General features: G+C 38.4%; 1 protein-coding gene across 2 annotated transcripts in view; it reads right to left on the bottom strand.

Moving 5' to 3' along the window:
• Positions 1–18,591, bottom strand: part of RRAS2 (RAS related 2) — a 71,038-nt gene extending 52,447 nt beyond the window's left edge. Inside the window, exon 1 of one of the 2 annotated variants that reach the window (XM_019948112.3) lies at positions 18,197–18,591. In XM_019948112.3, the coding sequence (XP_019803671.1) occupies positions 18,197–18,304 (108 nt within the window). In that variant the 5' untranslated portion in view covers positions 18,305–18,591. Of the gene's footprint in view, positions 1–17,662; positions 17,682–18,196 lie in introns of those variants that run through there. The other variant, XM_033862579.2, reaches the window with a different exon arrangement.
• Positions 18,592–25,057: the final 6,466 nt, after the last annotated feature.

Below are 25,057 nucleotides of genomic sequence, written 5' to 3' on the forward strand. Positions count from 1 at the left end.
ACCATCTCCATTATATTGATGAGGATATAAAAGGCTCAGAGTTGAGAAAGTATGCAGATACTAGTAAGTAGTGAACGAGACTCAATCCAACAGTCATCTGGATCCAAATCCTTACTGTATTCATTCATTCATTCATTCTGCATTAAAAAGAGTTTCTTGGGATTAAAACTTCAAAAACGTGGATGGGGAAAATTTTTTTCACTAACCGCTAACCAGAAATTTAGCATTTCCTTCAATAAACCACTGTAACAGTACCTGTGACTGTCACCAATAGAAATCACAGGTATTTCATATAGCAGCTGTTGCAGATAAATCAGAATAGCATTTACACTCAACATGTGTTAAAAAAAAAGACTTCTGTTTTTAACATTTTGATAACTGTATCAAATGTAATTGGTTCTTTTATAAACCTATGTGGTATACATTTTAAAAAACAGTATTCTGAGGAGTCCAGAGGCTTTACCAGAATCCCAAGAGTCCTCTGTACCAAAGAAAAGGTCAAAGAACCCCTGCATGTAGAACATTTTCCAAATTCTGTCTACTACAAAAGTCTTAATGGATCACAGCTTCTACTTGCCACTGGAATGGGAAGAATGGCTCTCCTTATGAGAAGACACCAGAAGAAGAAAACCTATAAAAGTAAACCATGCTAGAAGCAAAACACTTTTTCAAGTTTCCAAAAATCAGTACCACAAGAGTCCAGTCCTTCCATGACATTCAGAATCCATCCAAAATCACCAAGAGACCCCTGCAACTTACATCATGAGTTCATTTGTAGGTAACACACCCCCCCAAAAGAGATCATTCAAACCTCTAAACTCAAGAACAAGAGCATTTTTACTCCACCTTCCCCAACCTTCTACCTCTTACCCACTCTACCCCACCCACTTCCTCTTAAGCACACATTATAATCTTTAAATCTAAAGATGCCCTTTAATCACGTTTTCAATCCATTTCTTTATTGTGGGAATTAGCAACATCTAACCGTACATACTTTCACACCGAAGAACAAAGAATTCCTTTTCTCTCCCATCTTACCTCTCCAAAATGCAGAAGTACCCAAATAAAGGCAAATAAAAAGCTTTCATATGAACAACCACCAACAGCATTTTTTCTAATCCTATAATCACCCAAACTTGGAAATATGATTCCTTTTCATTCACAAGGCCATCAAATGGGTAGCATATTTTTAAATAAATAGATAATCCTATCCCCCCAAAATTATCAATTTTTGATGATAATAGTCCAGGAATTATCCATTTTATAAATGAGTGAATTTCATAAGCAAAAATGTTTAACAGTATAGCACACAGCACAGGTCTAGTATATAATACTCTAGATTTTCTTTTAATCCTTACTCACACCTATCTAAAACCACATTACGTGAGCATTCATTTTTTATATCTACTAATAGTCTAAGAATTTTATTCTGGGAAAAGGTAAAGGTATCAGTTCTTCATACAGGAAATTTAAGGCAAAATGAATCATCAGTTCCTGTAACCACCATGATGAAATCAGATACTGTGCTTTGGAGAAATCTTCAGAAACTGGGTATAGTAGTTTTAAAAGCAAATCACAACAAATACTCTTATACACACACATTCATACAAAAGTTTTACTCACAAACTCAATTATCAACTTTTTAACGTAATTAGAATCGCACTTAAAGTCTTATTTGTTGTTTGAATAGACAGGGAAGAAAATAGTTTCCCACCCTGAAGGAAAACCCCTAAAGAACACACTTGTGTCTTGTCAACCAAGTCATGATACCTTGAACACCAAATGAAAGGCTCAAAGTTTCCATTTGACTACATAGTTAAGTCAATTTAGAGCAAATTTTTGTTCTTAATTAACTATAAAATATCTCAGAAAATGTTATGAAGAAAAAATATCAAGACTATTTATACCTACTTCCCAACTTAGGTAATAAAACATTAGCAATATGACTGTAGACCCTTATATGTCCCTCCACAATCATACTCCCCTCTCCTCTCCTTCCTCACCCCAAAAGGTAATAAATACCTAAATTTGGTGTTTGCCATTTTCACGCATTTATACCACAGTGATACTCGTAAAACAGATACCTCAGTCTCGTGAAGCTACACGTTAGAGAGAGGATGCCATTACACAGCTTGGGCCCCACACTAGCTTTCATCGGTGCCATCATGAGCAGTTTTAGCAGAAATATCAAGTCATCAAGTGTGCTTCTGGTTGAAACCTCACTTACTCTTCCCTTTCTCCACCCTTCCGCTATTCAGTGCTCCTCCAAGATTCATACTGGTAACAGTCACGTAACAGAATTCCATTCATTAAATGAATATGTATCACTCTATTCAGTTCCCCTCTAGAAAGTGTTGGCATTTTTGTTCCAACTTAACATTCCTAGTTCTGTAGAAAGACCACTGTATCTTAGGAATCAGGAAAACCAACTTAAATCCCAACTTCACTGTTTACCTGCTATAGGACCTTGAGCAAATCACTTCTTCCCAAGCCTCCATTTCCTCAACTACAGAATGGAAATAATGATGCCCATGACAATGTCATGCCGCCTTCCAATCATAAAGGGTTGGTGCTGGTATAAAAGGAAATCATGTACGTAAAAGTCCTCTGAAAACAAATATTACATAAATGTAAATCATCACAAAAGGTAAATGCTAGTTATGACAAAATTCTTAAGGAAGAATTATTTTTAAAAGTTAAAATGTGGCCAATTAATTTTTAATAATTCACTAAATAACCTATTACTTTTACTACAGAACTTAAAATTACTAACAATGTTGAAATAAGGCTCGATTCTTTCAGTCTGTTTATAGCACAGTAACTTCTACAACTAAATAATTTGTTCTAAGTTCCACAATGAATCAAGATTCTCACTTCTTTAGAAATCATGATATAATGATTAGAAACTCTGTAAAACCCTCTAAAAGGAAGTATACATAAATCATGTTTTTAAAGGTAATAAACACTATTGTACCGAATTGGTTTTTTCTTCTCTTCTAAGTAATTTAGAAAACTCCAAGGAATGACAGATTTATTTATTGACTGTTCTGGGAATGAGTCCCCCACTCCCACTCTCACCCTATCAAAAAAAGAAGAATACCACTTTGTCTTTCAGTCTGGCAAGAGGCATTATCTACGTGTGAAGAATATCATGGCCCCAAAGTAGGAACAGGTCGATTATAATCCAAAGCAAGGAGACATTTATATATTATACAGAAAGAAGTAGGAAAACAATTTTTTAGAAAACTTAGGGTGGAAAAGGTCAAACAGGATGTAACAATCTAATTTTTTAAAACTCATAAACTCATGTGCTTTAGAATCTGAAAGGATCTTAGATATAATCTGTTTCAGCCACTTCATTTTATAGATGAAAAAAAATCAAGGCCAAGAAAGTATAGATCTTTCTAAAGAATAAAGAAAATGTAGTAACTGGGGGCTTTTGCCCCTAAAGAAAATATAAGTATGACACAAGCATTCTTTGAGCATTAAAAAAAAAAACTCTTGTCACAAAACACAAATTGGAGATAGCAAGTTTAAATAAGAAATGAAGAAGGAAACAAGGAAGGGAGAAAGGAGGGGCATTCAATAAAGAGTAAGAGACACAACCCCAAAAGCTCAAAAATAACTAGTTATTAACCTGGCCTCAGGATCTCTACCCATAAGATGTTAATTACAAAGGGAACAGTAGCAATTTTTCAGCAATTAACTAAGGCATCAGATTTCACATCAAAGGTTATGGAGAAATGTTGCCTCCTAAATATGATGTACTGGAGAAAGACTTTTCTTTTGTGATATTTATGCCAAAACTACACAATTTGATTCTAATGATAAGAAAACACAAGACAACCCAAATTGTGGGATATTTTACAGATAACTTTTAAGACTAAAAGACATGAAAAATAAGCGCAACATGCAATCCTGGATTGGATCCTGGGCAAAAAACACTGTTTTTCTTTCGTTATAAAGGACATTATTGGAACAGTTGGTGAAGTTTGAATAATGTAAGTTAGATAATATCCTGATTTTGATAACTGTACAAAGGTTACATAAAAGACTCTCTTTTTTGTTCTTCAGGAAACAAACACTAACGGGGCATTACTTCCACAACTTACTCTGAAAAGGTTCAGGAAAAAAATGCACAGGATACTATGGAAGCACACGGGAGGGACACCTCATCCAATCTGAATATTCCCTCAGGAAAGGCTCAGATGAACCCTGAGTCACATCTAGAAAAATGACTAACAATTAGATTAAAAGGGCCTACTTGGTAAAGGATACAGCTAGAGTCATGGATGTACACTTCACACAGATCGTGACTAAGTGTGATCAGACTGTGTTTCTCCAGTCATAATGCACTACGTGAGAGCAGGAATTTCAAATAGGTGTGGGGCAGGTGTCTGGGGGTTGCCAGGTCAGGGGAGAGCAGTAGCCAAAACAGCAAGCGCAGGAGTAACAGGAGACTGATCACAGACAGGCAGGAGGGAGCAGAGAGGGAGGCCAATAGATACTATTAACAACCCTTCACTGCCTATTCAATCCCAGGTTTCCTAATTTCAACTAAATGGAAAGTGCTTCATGAACCTAATCAAAGAAAAACTTCAGCAAAGACTTCATTGTTAAGGTAACTCACTTAATAAAACATGTTTTATCTGGGCAATGTAATAGAGCATAGTCCCCTTAGGTGCTATGTAATCAAGAAAATATGGCTTCAAGTCCCATCTCAGTCATTATTGTGGGATCTTGAGCAATTTATTTAACTTCTGAGCCTCAGTTTCCATGTCTGCAAAAAAGAAACAATTGTAAAGATTAAGGCAATGTGTGTAAAGCTTTTAGCATGGTATCTAACAGAGAAAATGTTCAATATATATTAGTCATTACTGATTCAAACTACTCTTCATAGGTCCTTGTTCCTTATTAAAAAACAAATCTTGAAGCCCTTAGTATTATAATTCAGTTACTGTGTAAGATAGTAAAATGAATTGAAGTACAACCATCTGCTCAAAAAAACATAAACTGAAGTCTACCTATATAGGTTCTGTACAAACTTTATAAAACACAAAATCACGGCTTTTCATCTTATAATTCTATTGAAGCTTATTAATACAAACACAAGGTTAAAAAAAGAAATTAGAAGATGCCAGTCTCATCATCCAGATGCAACTACTTATTTGGGGACATTATTTAAGTTTGGTGCCTTTTTCAATGTTTAACACAACTTGTATAAATATTTTACATCTCCAACTTTAATTCACAACAAAAAATTACAAAGGTGACAAAGTTTAAATCTGTTACTCATAATCCATTTTAGCATCATTCTAAATAAATAGCTATTGATAGGCATAAACGTGAAGAAAAGTCATTAAAGCAATTGGCAGGATCCATTTTAAGTAATAAAGTATAGAATATTACAAGGGGTTCCATTAAAAAAAAAAAAGGAATGTGGGGTATTTTGTGACAGGCCAGTAAGACAGCTGGAACAAAGCTGTTGGAGCAACAGCTGTGCACCATGTACTGTTCTCATCTAAAACCACAAACTAAAGTAACCCATGTCAGACAACTTCATTTGACTAATCAGCTCAGCCAATGGCTCCTTCCTGAAACTATCTGCTATAAAGAAATCTAAATACATAATTTGCAATTTGAGGAAGGAAAAAAAATAAACAAAACATCAGTCTGTGTCTTTAAAATGTAAAATTAAAAATTGAGAATCACACTGTAACAATGTAACAGAAGACAACGTTTTCCATACTATTTTACCACCTGCTAAAATTATGACCATAGAACCTATCAGACTTCATGATGGTAAGGAAATAAGCCCAAAACCCAACATTTGATGAAGTATGAATTACTAACATGCAAGCTCACCAATTTCTACTCCATTCTTAACTTTCAACTTTGCACTTTTGATTTATGTTTACCATAAAACACTGCAATGGTTATAAGAAATTTTTAACATTAAGTAACTTAACAATTAAAAAGAAGCTAATTCAAACCAACTTGTTAGCATGGACCATGGCAATATCTGAAAATAATAAATTCATGTAGTACTCAATTAAGCTACTATTATTATTCATTTAAACGTCTGCAAGTCATTAAATTATCACAGACCTACACCTTTGTTTTATATTTTATCTCCATTTTCTGATTCCAAAAACAATGAACCTTTCTCTCACCTAAATTCACTCCTTTCCCATTTTAAGTAAGATACACACCTGTGTGCACTTGCGCACATGCATATACATACATAAGGCAAATTTCCCTACCTTATTTAATTGATATATCTTAATTTCAGAGGCAAAAGAGACAAAATTATAAATTTAATATTTACATATCTTTTCCACAAGATTTTTGAAACTTAAATGTTATATCTATCACAAATCTTCCTTTGCAGTTTGACTCAACTACTTGCTTACTGTTCTTTTCCTTTCAGCTAACAAATTGCTGACTGTTGTAATCTCAACCACATGTCATCATTTAACCAAGGCATTAAGAGAAAACCCACCAGGAAACAAGACAAAAGTAATAAATCTTTAAGACCTTACTCTCAAGCTGTTTTACATTTCCTGAGTCAGAATTTCCAGAGAGAAATTAAAATAGGACAATCTTCTCCAAAGATTATTTTGAATAAAACTGAATGCTGTGGGATGAACTGCTAAAACTTCTAAAACTCAAGATTCAAATGTGCATATGTCACATATAAACAATCTTTTAATTACAGAGAAACTCTGAAATCCAAAATCAAAAACAGTTTAGTTCTACATCCTCTTCAGTGACCAGCAGCTATGGAACCATAATAGATACAACTCATGTTTCCTAAGACCTCTTTTTTCCAATTATTTATTGTGCCCTGCTCAAGACCCAATACTAGAAATTAATAAATACTAATAAATATTTTGCTATATGCTTACTTCTATGTAACAAAAGTATTCCTGGTCTATGACACTCAAAATCTAAATATGAAGAATAAAATGTACAAACAAGTATAACCAAGGAGCAGACATTCAGGCAAAAATTCCAAGCCTATAAAAATTCTCTATTAAAATACTTGTTTTACTTGTAAACATTCTACTGTTTAGAGTTTAAAATAGTGCCAAAGTGAATCAAACAGAATGGTTATCTTATCCAAAGCCACAGTCACATAGTGGCTAAATCAAGATCTATAGAAATATCTTAACTTGCAAGAAGGATTCTTTATACTACGTCAAACTGCCTGTTCTCAGATAAGCAGTGTGAGTTTTTCCAGGTCTAGAACATCTTTTTAAAAAACAAAAACATGGCAGCTGTGGAGTTTAATTTCACAGACTACTTATGACTATGACAAAGGCAACCACAAGGAATAAGCTTCTCAGACACAACCTCTACTTTTAAAATAATCTCTTATTGTTTTACTCTCAATGCAGGGGAAATAAAGCAACAAAAACAAAATTAAGTCTGCAAAAACAAAGGTTAAAAGCAAAGAATATAAAATATAAAAAGAGTAAAAAGGATCAAAGCAAATTTATCTAGATTATTTCATAAATACATAATCATATTATACAATAAATGTGAATGGGGTGAATTCCACTGCTAAAAGACAAAGACTCTCAGGTTTGATTTTTAAAGATCCCATTAGTATTATTTAGAAAAGCTTACCATAAAATGACCAAAAAAAAAAGAGTAAAACATAAATGAAATAAATGCATACAAACAAAAAATAGAAAAGGTAACATTACTATCACAGGTTGAAATTCAAAGTAGAATTCTGCACAAGACTGGTACTACTTAATCATAAGAAAGATGTAATCATCATAACATTTTACACACCAAATTATACAACATCAAAACAAAGCAAAATTAGAAATGCAAGGAAAAAATTAAAACAAATTTAATAAAAATTTCAGAGCTTCACAGATTAAAAATACACGAGAAAAAAGGATACAGAAGATTTGAATAATACAATCAACAAATTCCATTTTAACAGATTTATGTAAAACTTTGCACCTTATAAGCTACAAATAAATACTCATTCTTTTCTCATGTTCTTGGAGTATTTATAAAAATCAATGGTATGTTTAGCCATTAAAAATTCTTAATGTTCCGAAACAGGGAATTTACAGGTCACATTCTTTGACCATAGCCCAACAAAGCTAGAAATCTACAAAGACAGCCACTCAATCCTTCCTCAAATTTAAATCATGTAAAAATTAAGGGAATAGGGCTTCCCTGGTGGCGCAGTGGTTGAGAGTCTGCCTGCCAATGCAGGGGATGCGGATTCGTGCCCCGGGAGGATCCCACATGCCGCGGGGCTGCTGGGCCCGTGGGCCATGGCTGCTGAGCCTGCGCGTCTGGAGCCTGTGCTCCGCATCGGGAGAGGCCACAACTGTGAGAGGCCCACGTACCGCGAAAAAAAAAAAAAATTAAGGGCATATCCAAACTGAAATTAAAATTATCTAAGAATTAATAAAAAGTACAAGATTTCATAACAAAAGAAATCAAAATCAGTTTTACAATGCTTTTACAAAAGTCATTAAGGATACTACAGACTTTGTGATGATGGTAATGTAAGAAACATTCTAGAAAACCTCTTACTAGAAATCCTTTCAAATACCTTTCAAATATAAATTATAGCAGATAAGTTACTTAAAGCACTACTGTGAGAAATAAATGGCGATCAATTCCATTTTTTAAAGAAAGGAGAAAGCACAATAAATTTTATATATGAAATCGTAAAATACAGCATAAAATAAGCATACTTCAGATTACACACACACACACACACACACACACACACACACACACACGCTAAAGAAAGGACTCCAACTTTTGATTCTAGGCCCTTCTAATTTCTATACCTACAAGAAAAATCTTTGCATTGATCTGCATTTTACAGCTTCACACACACACTCTCCCTCCACTATCTTCCCTAGCCTCTTCTACTTGCCTCAATTCAGAAAGCTTAGATTTGAAGTACTAATAAACTTGGAAACTATCCCTTTTAACCACCTCTAATTCTCCAAAATTATACCTCTCAGCAAAAAAAAAAAAAAACCAAAACATAAATTTGGCTGAATGTCTTAGCAGATTTCACAGAATTTCATATTTGTTGATACTCCAAATATCAAAGCTCCCTAGTATCAACTTGCCCATCAGCATCAAAAAAAAAATGGGAATCTCAGTGTCCTGCCTGAGGGACGGCCAGTTCTTTATTTCCAACACCAAGAATGGCTAACATCAACTGGAATCTCAGTGTCTGCAGTAATTCTGAGGGACAGCCAGTTCTTTACTTCCAGCACCAAGAATGGCTAAGATCAACTCATCATAAGAGGATAAATTTAAAAACTACATTCTGCCACTCAAGAAAAAACCCTTCCCTGGCTGGAGTTGTTTCCTTAAGCAGTACCAAGCTTTAGAAAATACCAGTTTTGTGGCCTTAAGAAAAGACAAGAGAACATCACCACTGATTAATATTAGACTGAGATATCAAGGGCATTAAATCTGTTTAAGAGAGTAATTTGATTTGACATCCAGAAAATTTCATCAGTGATACAGAAGGCAAATTTGACAAATTCTTGAATGGAGTCTATCTTAGCCTTCTCACTGATTAACTTAAGAAAATATGGAACAATGATTTCAAAGAATCAATGCACAAGTAGGTATTTCAGAAGATAATTGGGAAAATGACTTCAAAAATGAAGAAGAAAACCTTCCTAGACCTGAGAGTGTTTCATCATTTCTCAGAGAAAACTGGTGATCAGAGAAAAACTTCTAGTCATATCCTGATAAATGTTTCCATTTCCAGTGATAAGAGAAGGCTACAAGCATACAAATAGAAAACTAGTTATTCCTGCAGAATAGAAACTTGAGGCCGGTTAGATAAAGGCAAAGACACGGAAGATAAATAAAGCAGTACCTCCAACTGCTGTAATACAAGTCTTGGGATCCAATAATTTTATACTCAGCCAAGTCATCATGTATCATGCAAAAGTAAAATTTTAATCTTAGACTAAAAAAGTACTCGAAAGTGTTCTCTAAATAACAATTCAAAGTAAAAACTAGCTGCTCATGAGGACTGCTTGTAAGCACTGAAACCAGTTAGAATGAAAGAAATGGCAAATAAAAGCAACAGCTCCTAATGAGAAAGGGGTTAATACCACTGAGTGCATTTACAATTATAATAACAAAATCAAATGCAAAAGACAAAAAACAATCTCTTAAAAACACTGCAGTCACACACACTTTTGGTTGCTTTAAATAAGGATATTTGGGACTTCCCTGGTGGTCCAGTGGTTAAGATTATGCACTCCCAATTTGATAACAATACGTTATGGGCAGATACTTTGAGACTATGTTAATATCCAGCTACTCTCAAACTTTTACATACTACTTTTAACATCCATTTATGATTGTTACTTCAATCAGTTGCTTGACTGCCAAATGGTGATTTTCTAATTCTACCATTTCCTCTATGTTTATTAGTCAGAATTCTACATTAAGGAAGAACTTCCCTTCCTCCTTCATTTATTTATCCTTATGGATTCTTAGATTCTTACATTATTTATGGGCAATAATCAATTACTGTCATTATTTATTTTGATGATGATACTGTCCCAGAGTTAGCCAATGGGAGTTCTTCCAGGCTGGCTGTGTCTCTTTGACATGTCACCATCATTTTGTTTTCTGAGCAGCTCTTTACTTTCTGGCACTATAAGATGCTCCAAGCTCATCTTCTATTTTTTCCTTGCCCCAGCCCGGGGATCAGTCATTTCTCCAAGGTTCCTTTTAGTAAAGAATGGTATTTAGAAACCAAGATCCAGCACTGGGTGTTCTCACTGTTAATAGGGTGTCACTGTTTCTATGCACTCTCAACAGACAGAGCTGGAAAAAAAGATGTATGGATAGATGTGTTTATGAGTATCCACATACACCTATTTCTAGATCTATCTTTATTCTTTTTAAACCATGAGTTCATGCCAGTATGCTCAATTCCAATCAAGCATCAAGAGTTCTTCCTAGCCTTCACCCTTTCCACAATTATAACTCCCTTCTCCAATAGTGAGGAACTTGGCTCCCATTTTCCACAACACATTTACTAATTTACTTAATCCTAGTATAGAAAACTGTTTCAGAATTACAAACCCATGCCTCTGTGATGAAGGAGGGGGGAAAAAAAAAAGCCTGTTAACCAGAGTTCAGTGTTTATTTCGAATTCTTTTTGTCTTTATCCTGAGGACATAGTCCAAATACCGGGTTCAAAAATTACTTACATTAGTTTTTTTTTCTCTCCCTCCTTCAGTGTGGTTATGTTAGTCATCCGATATAAAGTTCCGTTCATTTGTTTTGTTTGTATTCCACCTTTTGATTTTATTGGTGCTTGCTGTTTATATACTGAGTATGTGAAACATTAAACATGGTTCCACAAGTCAGAAAAGTATCCTCAGAAGAGTCACTATCCCTATTCCATCGCTTTCTCCTTATCCCTACCTATAGGGTAGGTATAGGTAGGGATATATATATCCCTACCCCCATAGCTAACCAATAATCTCTTTAATCTCAAATTCATCCATTCTGTGCTGTTTTTGCCCCAATGATTACAGTCCTATTTTCTCATTTCCTCTTCTTTCTTACACTAAAAGTAGTATATCAATAATACAGTAGATACTTTTGCACTTTGTATTCTTCACTGAACAATTTATCCTGGAATGCATTTCCCATCAGTTCATAGAGATGGTTCTTATTCTTTTTATAGCTGCACCACTGGGTGAATGTACCATATTCTATTCAACTTCTCTCTATCCTGTAGGTTGTTTCTAATGCTGTGACCTCATGCACATGTATTTTCATACTGTTGGAAGTACATTTTCAGGGTAAATTCCTAGATCTGGGATTACCGAGTCAAAAGGTAAGCACCTATGTAGCCAAATCAAAATCCATTTTATGTCTCCTGATATAATGCACTGAGAAGAACACATCATTTCTGTGCTATTCCTGCCCCCAAAATGAATCTAACCATGAAGAAACAAACTCAAATTGAGGGAACTCTACAAATAACTAACTTGTACTCAAAGATGTCAATGTCATAAAACACGAAGACTAAAGAACTGTTCCAAATTAAAGAAGACATGGAAACAAAGTGCACTGCATAATCTGAGATTTTCTTTTGCTATAAAGGGCATTATTGGGACAATTGGCAAAATCTGAAAAAGTTCTGCATATTACATTAGTAATATATTAATTTCTGATTTTGGTTATACACTATGTTTATGTAAGCAAGTACCCTTGTGTTTAGGAAATATACATGGAAGTATTTAAAAATAAGGCAGCATTGTCTTCAACTTACACTCAGATGATTGAGAAAAAAAACAGTGCCTATACATGGAGGGGGAGGAATAAAACAAATACAGTAAAATGGTAGCATGTGGGAAATCTGGGTAAAGTTTTTTTAAAAAGCAACATCAGATATCATGTTGGCATGTATATCCGTACTTTCAGTACTGAACATTTACTAACTTGTATATAAATTCTTTCTCCTAGGAAAAACACCATCATATGAGGTGACAAGATAAATTGGCTGGCAATATTAAACTACTAATATATACAAACAACCAATTCTGTAACTATAATATTTTTAATTAAACTATGATTTAATGTTATGTAACCAATAAACAACTGGTTTATCACATTGATCTTATAAAATACTAAATCTAAAATATAATTTAGAAGGAACTCAAGTCCAATATAGCTCCAGTAGCACAATTTTAGTCAACTTCTATTTCTTTGCTTCTTTCAGAACCACACAGTAAATAAATATATATATATATATATATATATATATATATATAAAATCTTTGTCTATTTCATAAAGGCCTGAGAGACATTTTTCTTTGCGAAATAGAAATAAATCAAATGGCTACCAAGGACATCACTTTACACTAAGTTTCAATCCCAAACTCAGACTTCACGGCTCTACCCAAAGTAATTCAAGATCAAGGCCTTTCAAGAAGATTCAATGACAATTAACTCTACATTGTTTACAAGCAGAGTCTTTTACTCATTATCACTTTTCAGCAAGGAACTAATACCCTAAAGACACTAATATTTCTCCTCACCAAAAGGGGCAAATAAGTAAATAAATAAACGTTCATGCAGCATCACAAAATCTGTTTCTATTTTATGAGATCAACTTTAATTTGAAAAAGGAAACTTTAAAATTTTTTAAATAATACAGCTTTAAGAAAGTCTCTTTCTGCACTCCTCCCCCACTTTAAAGTTAGCAATTTACTTTCCTCACTGAATTAAACAGACTAGTTTCATTTCAAAGCTTAGGAATGACCCTTGACATTTCAGCAATACAGATGAATTAAAAATCCCATCCCAGTAGGTAGCTGCCTGTCATCACTTTGCCTTCAAATGGTATTGTACCAAGGGAAAGCAGAATTCTTAATCTACTCAATAGAAGTATCCCCACTAAACTCCTGCAACTTCTGCATCCCAAGACACACACACACACACACACACACACACACACACACACACACACACGTTAAAAACGAATGAGTTTTAAGAAACCCTAGGTTAGAATTTCTCCTCTGACAAAAGCAGTCATCCTCTAAAAGAAAGTGTTCTTCCTTGAGTGCCTAACATTTGTATCTAGGAATTACAATGTCTGAGTCATCAGAAACACTTCAGCTCCTTGGGACTTCCCTGGTGGTCCAGTGGTTAAGACTCCGCCCTGCCAATGCAGGGGGCGTGGGTTCAATCCCTAGTCAGGGAACTAAGATCCCATAGGACACACAGTGCGCCCAAAAGACTAGGGAAAAAAAAAATCATTACAAGAACCATTTCAACTCCTACCAAAATGAGGAAATCTCTAGTATGTACCACCACTAGGAGGGGTACCTTATTTTTCAATGCTAAGAATTCATTTGTAAATTACTCCGAAAATATAAAACAGTAATTTGCACACTAAAAATAAGTCTACAGTATAGTTTCAAATTCACAGATAAAATTTATTTTAAGTGATTTCTAATGCAGGGCACATGTTCAAGATGTAGCCACAGAAGAGAAATTCAGGAATCTAAACTCACAAACTTCACACAAAGATCAACTAACTTTAACACAAATGCATGTGCCTTGAAATCTCTTCTAGGATCTCTGCCCCAGGAAAAGGCAATGGAAAAACATTCACCAAAATGCAAATTAGGTAAAAAGCAATGTCTGAGTCAGCTCCAGGCTAACAGGTTGTAAGATTGACTAAAACTCAATAATTGAGAAATCAGCTACCCCCTACATAGCTCAAAATCTGACAAACTGCTGAATAATAAGTCAGGATGCTAAATAAATGAAGAACAGAGGCTGGGAAATTCCTCTCCTTAATTCTGTAAAACACGTATGGTCTTTTCTCAGAGCTGCCAGAAACCCCAATGGTTACTCCATTATTTCCAAAAATCAACGCTCAACTGATAAAATTTCCCCAACTCAAAATGGGATCAACATTCATTACCTAAATATCACACAAATGTGAGAGAGGAGTATGAGGCTGAGGGGAAAAGGGGCTGAAGACTTAAAACAGATCAGATTACATGTCAAGAAAAAATGAATAAATTACAAATTTAGTTTTAGAGGAACAAGACACAGAAGTAAAAGCAGCAAATTTATTATTTTACTTATTCTTAGATGGCACTGTGCTGAATGATTTGGATAAATTATTTTATTTACTCCAGAAACCCTAAAGGTACTAATATTAGTCTCCCTTTCCATACAGGAAACTGAGGCTCTGAGAACTTAAGAAACTTGACCTAAGACACATACCTAGTTTGTTAACTGAGTAAGAAAGAACCTAGAATTTCAAAGGTGCAGAGATTTGTTCACCCAAACCCAACATTTTATGGAGGAAATTAAGCCCTTAAGAGATTACAGACAATTAAAAGATTCCCCAGCATCACCTGAGTAGGGGGACCTAGAACCCAGATAGTCAAGGTTCTTTCCATTTCACTTTGTACAATGTTAAGATCATTTCCTAATGACAGAATCCACTCATCGTTTAGGGGCTGTATTCATCAATAAAACTTAAGACGTCTTTCAAAAAACTATGAACAGAAACGAGGAGGTCATGCACACACATATACTCTTAATAATATTTTACATTTTTAATCATGGATGTTTTATGATGTGTTACATTCATTTTTAAAGAGAAAAAGCCATCTCAATTAAGTAATTATAGCCTTAATTTCCTAATTTTGTAGCTCTTCATATGCATAAAAGGCAACAAGTAAATTTAAGGTGAAGGAAAGTCAGGGTTAAAGGCAAAGTTGTTTTTCAAGTTCTCCACTCCCAAATGTGTTCATTATATTTTTTCTACTCAAGATTACATAATAGAAAAATACATACTGAACACTGTAAGAAAGTGTCATATCTCAGGAGTCTTACAAAATAAATAAAACCAATTTGTACCATCCTGATCTCCTACAGAGAGAACTAGCTTCCGCTCATTAAGGTTACTATCCTTCTGCAGTCTCCTCTCCTTCCAATTACTACTGCGAGACAATCATAACAGAATGAATTTTAATTTCCCAGGAGTCAGACAATAAACAGCAGCTCTATTAAGTGTAGATGATAGTCACCTTAGCTCCATAAGCTAAGATTAATATAGTAACAACAATAATAATAATGTTTGTAGCCTTACTATGTACCAGACACTGTTCTAGGCCCTGAACATATGTTAACTCATTTAATTCTCACAACTGTATGTGGTACTTTGTATGTCCCCAGTTCACAGATGGGAAAAACTAAGGTACCGAGAAGTTAAGTAATTTACCTAAGATTACACAGGCAGCAAGTGGTAGAGATGAGACTCGATCCAGGTCTGGTTCCTACCTCTCCAGAAAGCCTCCTCAAAGCCAGAGGCATGTTCCTCCCTTTCACCGGCCCCAGGTCACGGGCCTATCCCACTCCCCTCCTTGCCTGCTTCCTCTCTCCAAGCTAGCATAATGACTCCCCCACTCCCCATACTCAGGTAAGACATGTCCTCTCTTCCTGCCATCACGTCTACACAGTACTCTCATCAATCCTTCCCAAACTGACTTTTCCTCGATTCTGAATTCCCTTTGCATTTAAACGTGTTAACAGAAGTGTACACATAAGCTTATAATAGCCATCATTAATGGAGCACATACTACATACTAGACACATGCTAAGGATGTTCCCATAATTTAAAGGATTATGAAGACTGCGATCAGACCCATTTTACTGAAAAGAAAATTGAGGTTCAGAGAAGCTAAATAATATTTTCGCAATGTTCTCCCAGTAAATAAATAACACAGGAAGATCTAACACTCAAGTCTGTATGACTCAAAGCTCACACTCTTTCTCTATGTATAAATACACGTCTCTCATGCACACACGCCTCTTTTACTTCTTTTAAATCTAGAGTACCTAGATACAACACTATTCATAAAGGTGTTTCTTTAACAAATGAATTCTAGAAAATCATTAAGCAGACAGAAATTACGGTTATCTTAATGGTTTCTAATACTATTTCCAAAAACAAAAGGTTCCAATACCTTAACTAAATAATTAACTTACAGATTCAAATACATTTCGATGGTCCCTCCCCCCAAAACACTAAAGAAATATTTGTGGTTTAAATCTTTTAGGTAACACTATGTTTTTTTTGAACACTATTTATTAATACTGGAACCCAGGATTATTCTCTCACTCCTCACCAACCTCCCACCTCCCTCTAACTACAGTTTCCAAAGAAAGACTTGGCTATAAATTGTTTTGCTTTGCCATCAGTTACTTAAAGTATCTCTTGGCCCTATGAGAAATAGCAACATGACGGGCATCTCTGATTCTGCAGCTAAACTGCAGCTAAACTGAAAGGACAAGTTGCCCATCTCACCTCTTAGTGTGATTTTTTTTTTTAACCCACTAATGAGCATACTGTAAATGCTCACTACATAAACATCTCTTCCTGGATACAAAGGTTTTAGCAGCAGTTTTTAATACTTTGAAATAGTATAACAGCAATTATTGCTCATTTAGTCAATGTGAAAGGTAACAATCACATTTATGTTACAGTACTCGGTATTTTAATGTCACTAGAAACAGTAAGTGAAACGAAATACGCTATTCAAGTATGCCAACTGATAACAAATGGGTCAAACAAAAATATTTCACCAAAGCATCTTAAACAATACTGAGAGTATCTTTGTTACCTGTTATAACGCGATACCTTCATTCTCTCCCAGCATATGCCACACCTTGCAGGTTGACAAAAGCAGAGAGATAGCTGGGTTTCTCTCTTTTAATAGTCCCAAAAAAGATCACTCAAACCTCCTACCAAGAGCAAATCCTAAGAATCAAGAATTCCACCGCCCTTTCCTTTACAACCCGACTTTCCGCCTCCAGCTACCAGAGAGAATTGGGGGTGGGGGAGAGAGAGGTTGGAACGGACACAGAACGCACGACTCGGTCGGTCATCTCCCAGCCTGGCCCACCCCAAACTTCACCTTGGCACAGCGAGAGGCAGGAAGGCACCAGGAATACCTAGGAAATGGCCTCACCCCTATCGGAAAACATTCTTAACTTCCTCGAGGCCACCATTTCCCTGGGGCATTATCACACACTCCCACCCGGACGCATTACCTAAGAGATTACTTAAAAGAAAAGCACAAACACACACAAAGAGAAACACTGCTTGAAGCGGGCAGCTCCGGCTCGGCGTGCGCGAAGAAGCCCGAAGATCACGCGGAGCCGCGGCCAAGTTGCCACCGGGATTGCACCCACGGTGCAGGAGGCGGCCGGGGCGGCTGGAAACCCAGCGCGCGGGGCTCCAGCCCCACGCCCTACGCCCGGCGCCCCAGCCTCGGGGCAGGAAGCCCGGCGCGGCAGCGCTGCCTCTCCCGAAGGGCTCGGGCCGCGGCCGCAGCGAGAAGGTGGATCTGCGCTTCCCACCCCGCCAGCTCCGCCCTCCCGGACACATTCCTGAGAAGCCCGACTCCCGGGACGCCGAGCTGGGCGCCCAGCAGGCAGGAGCGGGGCGCCCCAACCGCAGGGCAGTAGGGCAGAGCCGGCCGGAGCCCCCCGCCCGCCTCCCGCCCACCCCCGGCCCGCGCGGCACCTCCGGGGCGGGGTCCCCGCGGCCGCCCCGCCACAGGTAGCGCGAGCCCCCGCCCGCCGCCGCCCCGGCGCCCCGGGGAAGGCCCGCTCCAGGCACCTGGATGAACTGGATGGTGAGCGCCGACTTGCCCACGCCGCCCCCGCCGACCACCACGAGCCGGTACTTCTCTTGGCCGGAGCCGTCCCGCCAGCCGGCCGCGGCCATGGGGACGCCGCCGAGCCCAGCCCGGCCACGCCGAGCCGCCGCCCGCCCTAGGCCCGGCTCCGGGGACTTGTGCGGCCGGCGGGCTGCGGGCGAGCGGCCGGGCGGGGGTCCCGGGCGCCGGGAGCTGCTGGAGGGCCGGTCCGGGCGGCAGCACGGCGCCCGGGCTGGCCGGGTCCCAACCGAGGCGCGGAGAAGCGAGGTGACCGCAGCGGCGAGGGGCTGCAGCGTCCGGGGGGCGCACTCCTGCACACGTCTTCGCAGCGCCTGCCGAACGCAGCCTCCAGCGCAGCTACAAATGGCCGTCTGGGGGCCGGGCCGCCAGGCTGAGGTGCTGCATATGCATGAGGGGGCGGGGAGGGGCGGGGCCGCGCTGGCCTGGGCTGAGATTCGGGCGCTGACGGAGGGCTCAGACCCCCTCAGATGTGCCCCTGCAATCCATTGACTGTGAGTGCGTGTGTGCACGCGTGTGCGTGTGCGAGTGAGTGTGTGTGACAAAGAGTGTGGGAGTGGGAAGAAGATGGTAGACAGTGTGTGACCATAATTGTATATGTCAGGGATGGTCAGGGATTGTGTGGATAAAAAATACAGTATGTGAAGGCGTGTGTGAGAAATAGAGCTGTTGTCATCTTAATTCAGTTTGTGGGAGGGTAAATATCCTGTTTTAAGAGTACAGATGGTGACCATGACTGTATGAAAAACAGTATATGACAGTGCTTGAAGATTAGAGCTGTCACAATAACTGTGTGTGTGATATGCTTGCGGTGTGTGAGGGATGTCACAGAGACTTAATCACAGTGATTGAGGGTGAGTGGACAAGAGTATATGTGGCATATGTTGTATCAGGAGAGTGTCTTAGTGGCTGTGTGTATATGTGAAACATGTGCGGTAATTGTATTTGAGGGGTGTGAGTGTGAGAGATTAATTTATGCTTTTTTACACACTACATACCAGGCACTGTACTCAGTGCTACCGATCCTTTTATGAACAGTTCCCTGCCCTCAGGGAACTAAGAATCCAATGGGGAAACGGCCAGGACAACAGGCAAGTTGTCAGGCATAATGATAAGGGCTATAACTAATAGCTCCGTGTGGCCATGGGAGAAGCACTCACTACAGAGCTGGGTGGTCAGGGAAGGCTTCCTAAAAGACCTGAAGAATAAATAATATAGAGAGATGAATAACTGGAAGAAAAGTATTCCAGGGAAAGCAAACCGCATATGAAGAAGTCAGAGCGGAGAAGGTAAGGCATGTGTCACATGATTTTGATTGTGTTGGGGGAGTGTGCTTGTAAATTAAAAGTGATTATCTATGTGTATAGCAGTTTAACCAAATGTAGCAGGAATCACAGCTGTATACTGAGGCAGTGTAGGGCAGTAGATAAGACCATGGGCTCTGGGGCCAGACGGGATTCAAATCCTAGCTCTCTCACTACTGGTATCCTGTTGGAAGCTTACTGACATGTGCCTCAGTTTTCTCTTCTCTAAAATAAAGACCCTAAGACTACCTACCTTAAGGGGGTTTTTAGTAAGAATCAAATGAGTTAATACATATAAAGCACATAAAACAGTGCCTGGCATGTAGTAAGCATTTATGGCAGTTTTGGAACATGACTGCAAGCTCTTGGAAACAGCTTAGTGACTCTCTTGGAACCAGTAGAATGCAGCAGAAGAGATGCTGTATAACTTCCAAGTCTAGGTCAGAAGAGGCCACGTGGCTTCCACCTGTTCTCTTGGGATTCTCACTCTGGGAGAAACATCGTAAGAAGTTTGGCTACCCTGAGACTGCCATGCTAGAGAGGCCACATGTAAGCATGCCAGTCAAAGGTCTAGCTGAGCTCCTAGCTGACTGCCAGAATCAACTGCCAGCCATGTGCGACACCTTGGACACGGAGCTCTGTCCAGCCTTCAGATGACTGCAGCCCCTGCTGGTATCTGGCTGCAACTGCATGAAAGACCCCAAGCAAGAGCTACCCAGGTCGGCCCTTCCTGACCTACAAAATCATGAGCAAAATAAAACAGTAAACTGGTTGTGCTTTTTTAAACTTTTTCTTTGGGAATAATTTCAATCTATAAAGTATAAAGACTGACTATTTAGACTGGGGGAATAAGGTATTGGTCCTAAAGCAATTATAATGAATTCCTTAGTATTCTGTGCCTCTGCGTCTGGTATAGGAGCACTCAGGGGGTTCTGAGCCTGATGATAGTTTGATCAGTAAAAGAAAAAGAGGATAAGGTGGTAATGAATACAAGCTTGTGTGCACATATATATTCAGTGACTAGAGTTTTCAGGGAGAAACTTATTTTCAGTAGAACCTATTTCAATCCTTATTTGCTGAGCTTCTTCTCTGCCTGAGTCCTGACCAAGATTTTCTTTCCTTCCTACTCTGTACCACTGCAATCTCTGTGTACAGGACAATTCCAACACTGCAGCCAAGCAAGCAAACCCATGCTGTAGAAACCATGTGTTGGTTGCCTCCCAGGCATCCGTTTCTCCTTCCTTTCATACAGTGCCTCCTAATTTTCTCTCGGTGGTTTGAGAGTGACTGACTCCCACCTGCAGCTCCAGGGATTTACCCTAATTCACTGAAGATTATCAGCCCCCACTGGCCACAGTAATTAGCTGATAGATGGGCGTATGACCTAGGTGAAGCCAATCAAGGACAGATTCAACTACAGAATCAAAACTACAATGAGATACCACTTCACACCCACTAGGATAACTAGAATCAAAAAGCCAGATAATAACAAACGTTGACAAGGATTTGGAGAAACTAAACCCCTCATACACTGCTGGTAGGAATGTAAAATGGCGTTCCTGCTTTGGAAAACAATCTGACATTTCCTCAAAAAAGTTAAACATAGAGTTACCATACGACCTGGAAGTTCCAGCCTTAAGTATATACCCAAGATAAATTAAAACATGTCCATATAAAAACCTGAAAGTGCAAGTTTATAGCAGCATTATTTATAATAGCCAAAAAGTGGAATTAACTCAATTATCCATCACCTGATGAACAGATAAATAAAATATAGGGTATTCATACAATGGAATATTATTTTGCAATAAAAAGGGATAAAGTACTGATATATGCTGCAACATGGATGAATCTTGAAAACATTAGGCTAAGTGAAAGAAGCCAGTCACAGAAGACAACATATTATATGTTTCCCACTGTATGAAAGGTCCAGGATAGGAAAATCTATAGAGACAGAAAGTAGATTAGTGGTTGCCAGGACTGAGGGGGAAATGCTCTGTGACTGATAATGGGTATGGGGTTTCTTTTTGGAGATATGAAAATGTTCTGGAATTAGATATCTATGATGGTTGCACAGTTCTGTAAATATACTAAAAACCATTGAACTATATACTTCTTAAAGTGAGTTTTATGGCATATGAATCAAATCTCAAAGCTGTGAGGATGAAAGATTCAATTGCAGGGTTTTATTTGAGCTACTAAGGAAATGTCTTTTTACTTCAAGATATTCCTCATGTCAACTCTACTCCTTTATTTTTAAAAAATTTAACTCAAAGTCAAGTGTTCAGCAAGGAAGAAGCCCACATGTTCAACTCCACGTAGACATTCTGTCCCAAAATGCTTTCTTGCCCTTACAAAATATCCCAAAAGCCTACAGCAAAAAGAAATTCTCCTGCAAAACAAACCACTGAAGACAGGAGTATCTGGCAGAGAAAGAACTAGTTGTCATTCATGCCAATTAAAGATGAATTTTCATCTTAATCTAAAAAGTTTCTTTCTCAAGTAGCTAAGAGATAACAGGGAAGTACAAAAATCTTCATCAGAAGAATGACCCAGAACCTTGGAAAGGACACTAGAGATCATGCCCCTAATCTTACCGAAAGAAATCCTGTGACTAGGGAAGGAATTTCTCTCCCAATGTCACCTAGCAAGTTGTTAGCAGGATACAGGTCTCCTGACTCCTATGCTCAGAGCACTATGCCCCATGCCAAGCTGGGTGTTACCCAGAATCCCACAAAGCCTCATAGCACAGAGACAGCGTGATGCTGCCCATCAAAAGAGATGTTGAATGTACCATTTTGATTTCAGTGGAGTGATGGTCTGGCTAAAGGGGTGTCAAGAGACTTCAGTGGGCAGATTCAGGGTCAGATTTGGCCAAAAGATATGTTTTGAATACAATTTTTGAATTGGTTGCTGCTATTTTAATTTAGAATATTTCACAAACAAATCTAGATTTCTAACTCTTCCTGAAAAAATTAAATGGAACATCTACCAACACTGGGCCAGCATTATCATAGGACAATGGCTAAAGGTAAGTACAGGCTGCCCTTGAGAAGAGTATGGATGTTCCTGCTCCTCAAAGTAATCAGCACCCTTGTATCACACCCCACCCATTTGATGTTACCTGTCTGGCCTCTGTGGGCTTTAAGAGTTTGCAAATCCTACTACTATATGCCAATGTTCTCCACCTAGAATGCACATTTGAGTCCCCTGTAGTATCTTAAAATGAAGAACCTAGGCTCCACCCCAGACTTAGTAAATAGAAATCTCTATTTGCAGACCAAGAATGTGAATTTGTGTATTTAAATACCCAAAGCGAAATTATTAGAGAAATGCAAATCAAAACTACAGTGAGGTATCACCTCACACCAGTTAGAATGGGCATCACCAGAAAATCTACAAACAGCAAATGCTGGAGAGGGTGTGGAGAAAAGGGAACCATCTTGCACTGTCAGTGGGAATGTAAATTGATACAGCCACTATGGACAACAGTATGGAGGTTCCTTAAAAAACTAAAAATAGAATTACCATATGACCCAGCAATCCCACTACAGGGCATATGTCCAGAGAAAACCATAATTCCAAAAGACACATGCACCCCAATGTTCATTGCAGCACTATTTACAATAGCCAGGTCATGGAAGCAACCTAAACACCCATTGACAGACAAATGGATAAAGAAGATGTGGTATATACATACAATGAAATATTACTCAGCCATAAAAAGGAACGAAATTGGGTCATTTGTAGAGACGTGGATGGATCCAGAGACTGTCATACAGAGTAAAGTAAGTCAGAAAGAGAAAAACAAATGTCGTATATTAACGCATATATGTGGAACCTAGAAAAATGGTACAGATGGACCGGTTTGCAGTGCAGATATAGAGACACAGATGTAGAGAACAAACGTATGGACACCAAGGGGGGAAAGTGGGGGGGGGGGGGATGGTGGTGTGATGAATTGGGAGATTGGGATTGACATGTATACACTAATATGTATAAAATGGATAACTAATAAGAACCTGCTGTATAAAAAAATAAATAAAATAAAATTCAAAATAAATAAACAAATACCCAAAGTGACTCTGAGACACCACCACAGTTGGGAACTCTTGGAGGAGAGTAGACTCACGCATGTCCACTCTTTTTTTTTTCAGGACAAACAATGACCCTCTCATCTGGAATGTTGGTTACTCATCATCTCTAAAAATTACCATTGCTGAAATACCATTCCTGGCCCATCCCAGAGAAAGGATTTGGGGGTGGAGTGGGGAGGGAGGTGCTGAAACTAAGATTCCCCTGACCTCATCTACAGCTGAGTCAGACAGAACCCAGGCCTGGTGACCAAAGAGGGCCAAACTCCCAGATCAGAGAGCATTCGAATCTCATCACAGTTAATGGAAGAGCACCATCCACTTATTTCCTTAATAGGCCCCTGCTTCTAATGTGAATGAATGGCTGGTGGAGAATGAAACAACCCAGCAGGAGCTGCATGCATCTGAGATGAGACAGACGCACAAGTCTATTCCTTGTTTAAAGATCATGCTGCTAAGAATAGAAGCTGAAACACAGGCTGGAGCGTGTGCACACACAGCCCTAAGGAAGGCCACAACAGAGCTGGAGGAATCCACAGCTTAGTGGAGGATCATCAGAGAATCAGAGCCTTAAAGCAGAAAAGGGACCCTGAAGTCATTCCCTCTAATGCTCTCCTTTTATAGATGGGGAAGCAAAGGCCCAGAGAGAAAAGAGCACTCCTCACCATTGCCTAGAGATAGAGCAGAAGCATGACTGGAACTCAGATTCTGTCTCCCAGCCTGTGGCCTGACTTAATGTAGTACACTGCCTTGGGAGCCCAAGAGTCCAGAAGGGCCAAAGTCACACCACCCTTCTCAGGCATAACTGCCAGGAAGAATCTAGCAAGGGTGTCCATTATTGCATTTTTTTAAATAATGAAAAATCAAAAACCACCTAAATATTCAACAATGGGGACTTGATTAAATAAATAATGCTATAGCCATAGTATAGAACACTATGTGGCCATTAAAAATATTTTTTATTTATATAGGAAAATGAAAAGAGTGGGATACAAATCAGTATATACAGTATGATTCCAGTGTTACATATATATATATATATATAAAATAGCTACCATTTACTGAGCAGTTACCATGAACCTGGCACCGTGCTAATCACTTAAAACGTATTATCCAATTTAATCCACAAATCAACCAACTGAAGTGGATTCTATTTTTGTTTGTATTTTACAAAGAAAAGCTTCGGCACAGAGGTGTCCTATAGCTAGTAAATTGAAGAGTACATATTTAAACCCATGAGGTCTGAGCTCCAAAGCTTTGTATTTAATCATTATTAATAGATTTTTTTAAAAAAGAAAGGCAGGATATTCAGTTATCTTAGGTTATTTGCCACTTTTCATTTTTCTGTATTTTTTACCTTTTTTTCCTGCAATTTCACATTCCCTCCTACCCCCAGCCCCTGATA

Source organism: Tursiops truncatus, chromosome 8, assembly GCF_011762595.2.
Source record: "Tursiops truncatus isolate mTurTru1 chromosome 8, mTurTru1.mat.Y, whole genome shotgun sequence".
NCBI classification, from domain to species: Eukaryota; Metazoa; Chordata; class Mammalia; order Artiodactyla; family Delphinidae; genus Tursiops; species Tursiops truncatus.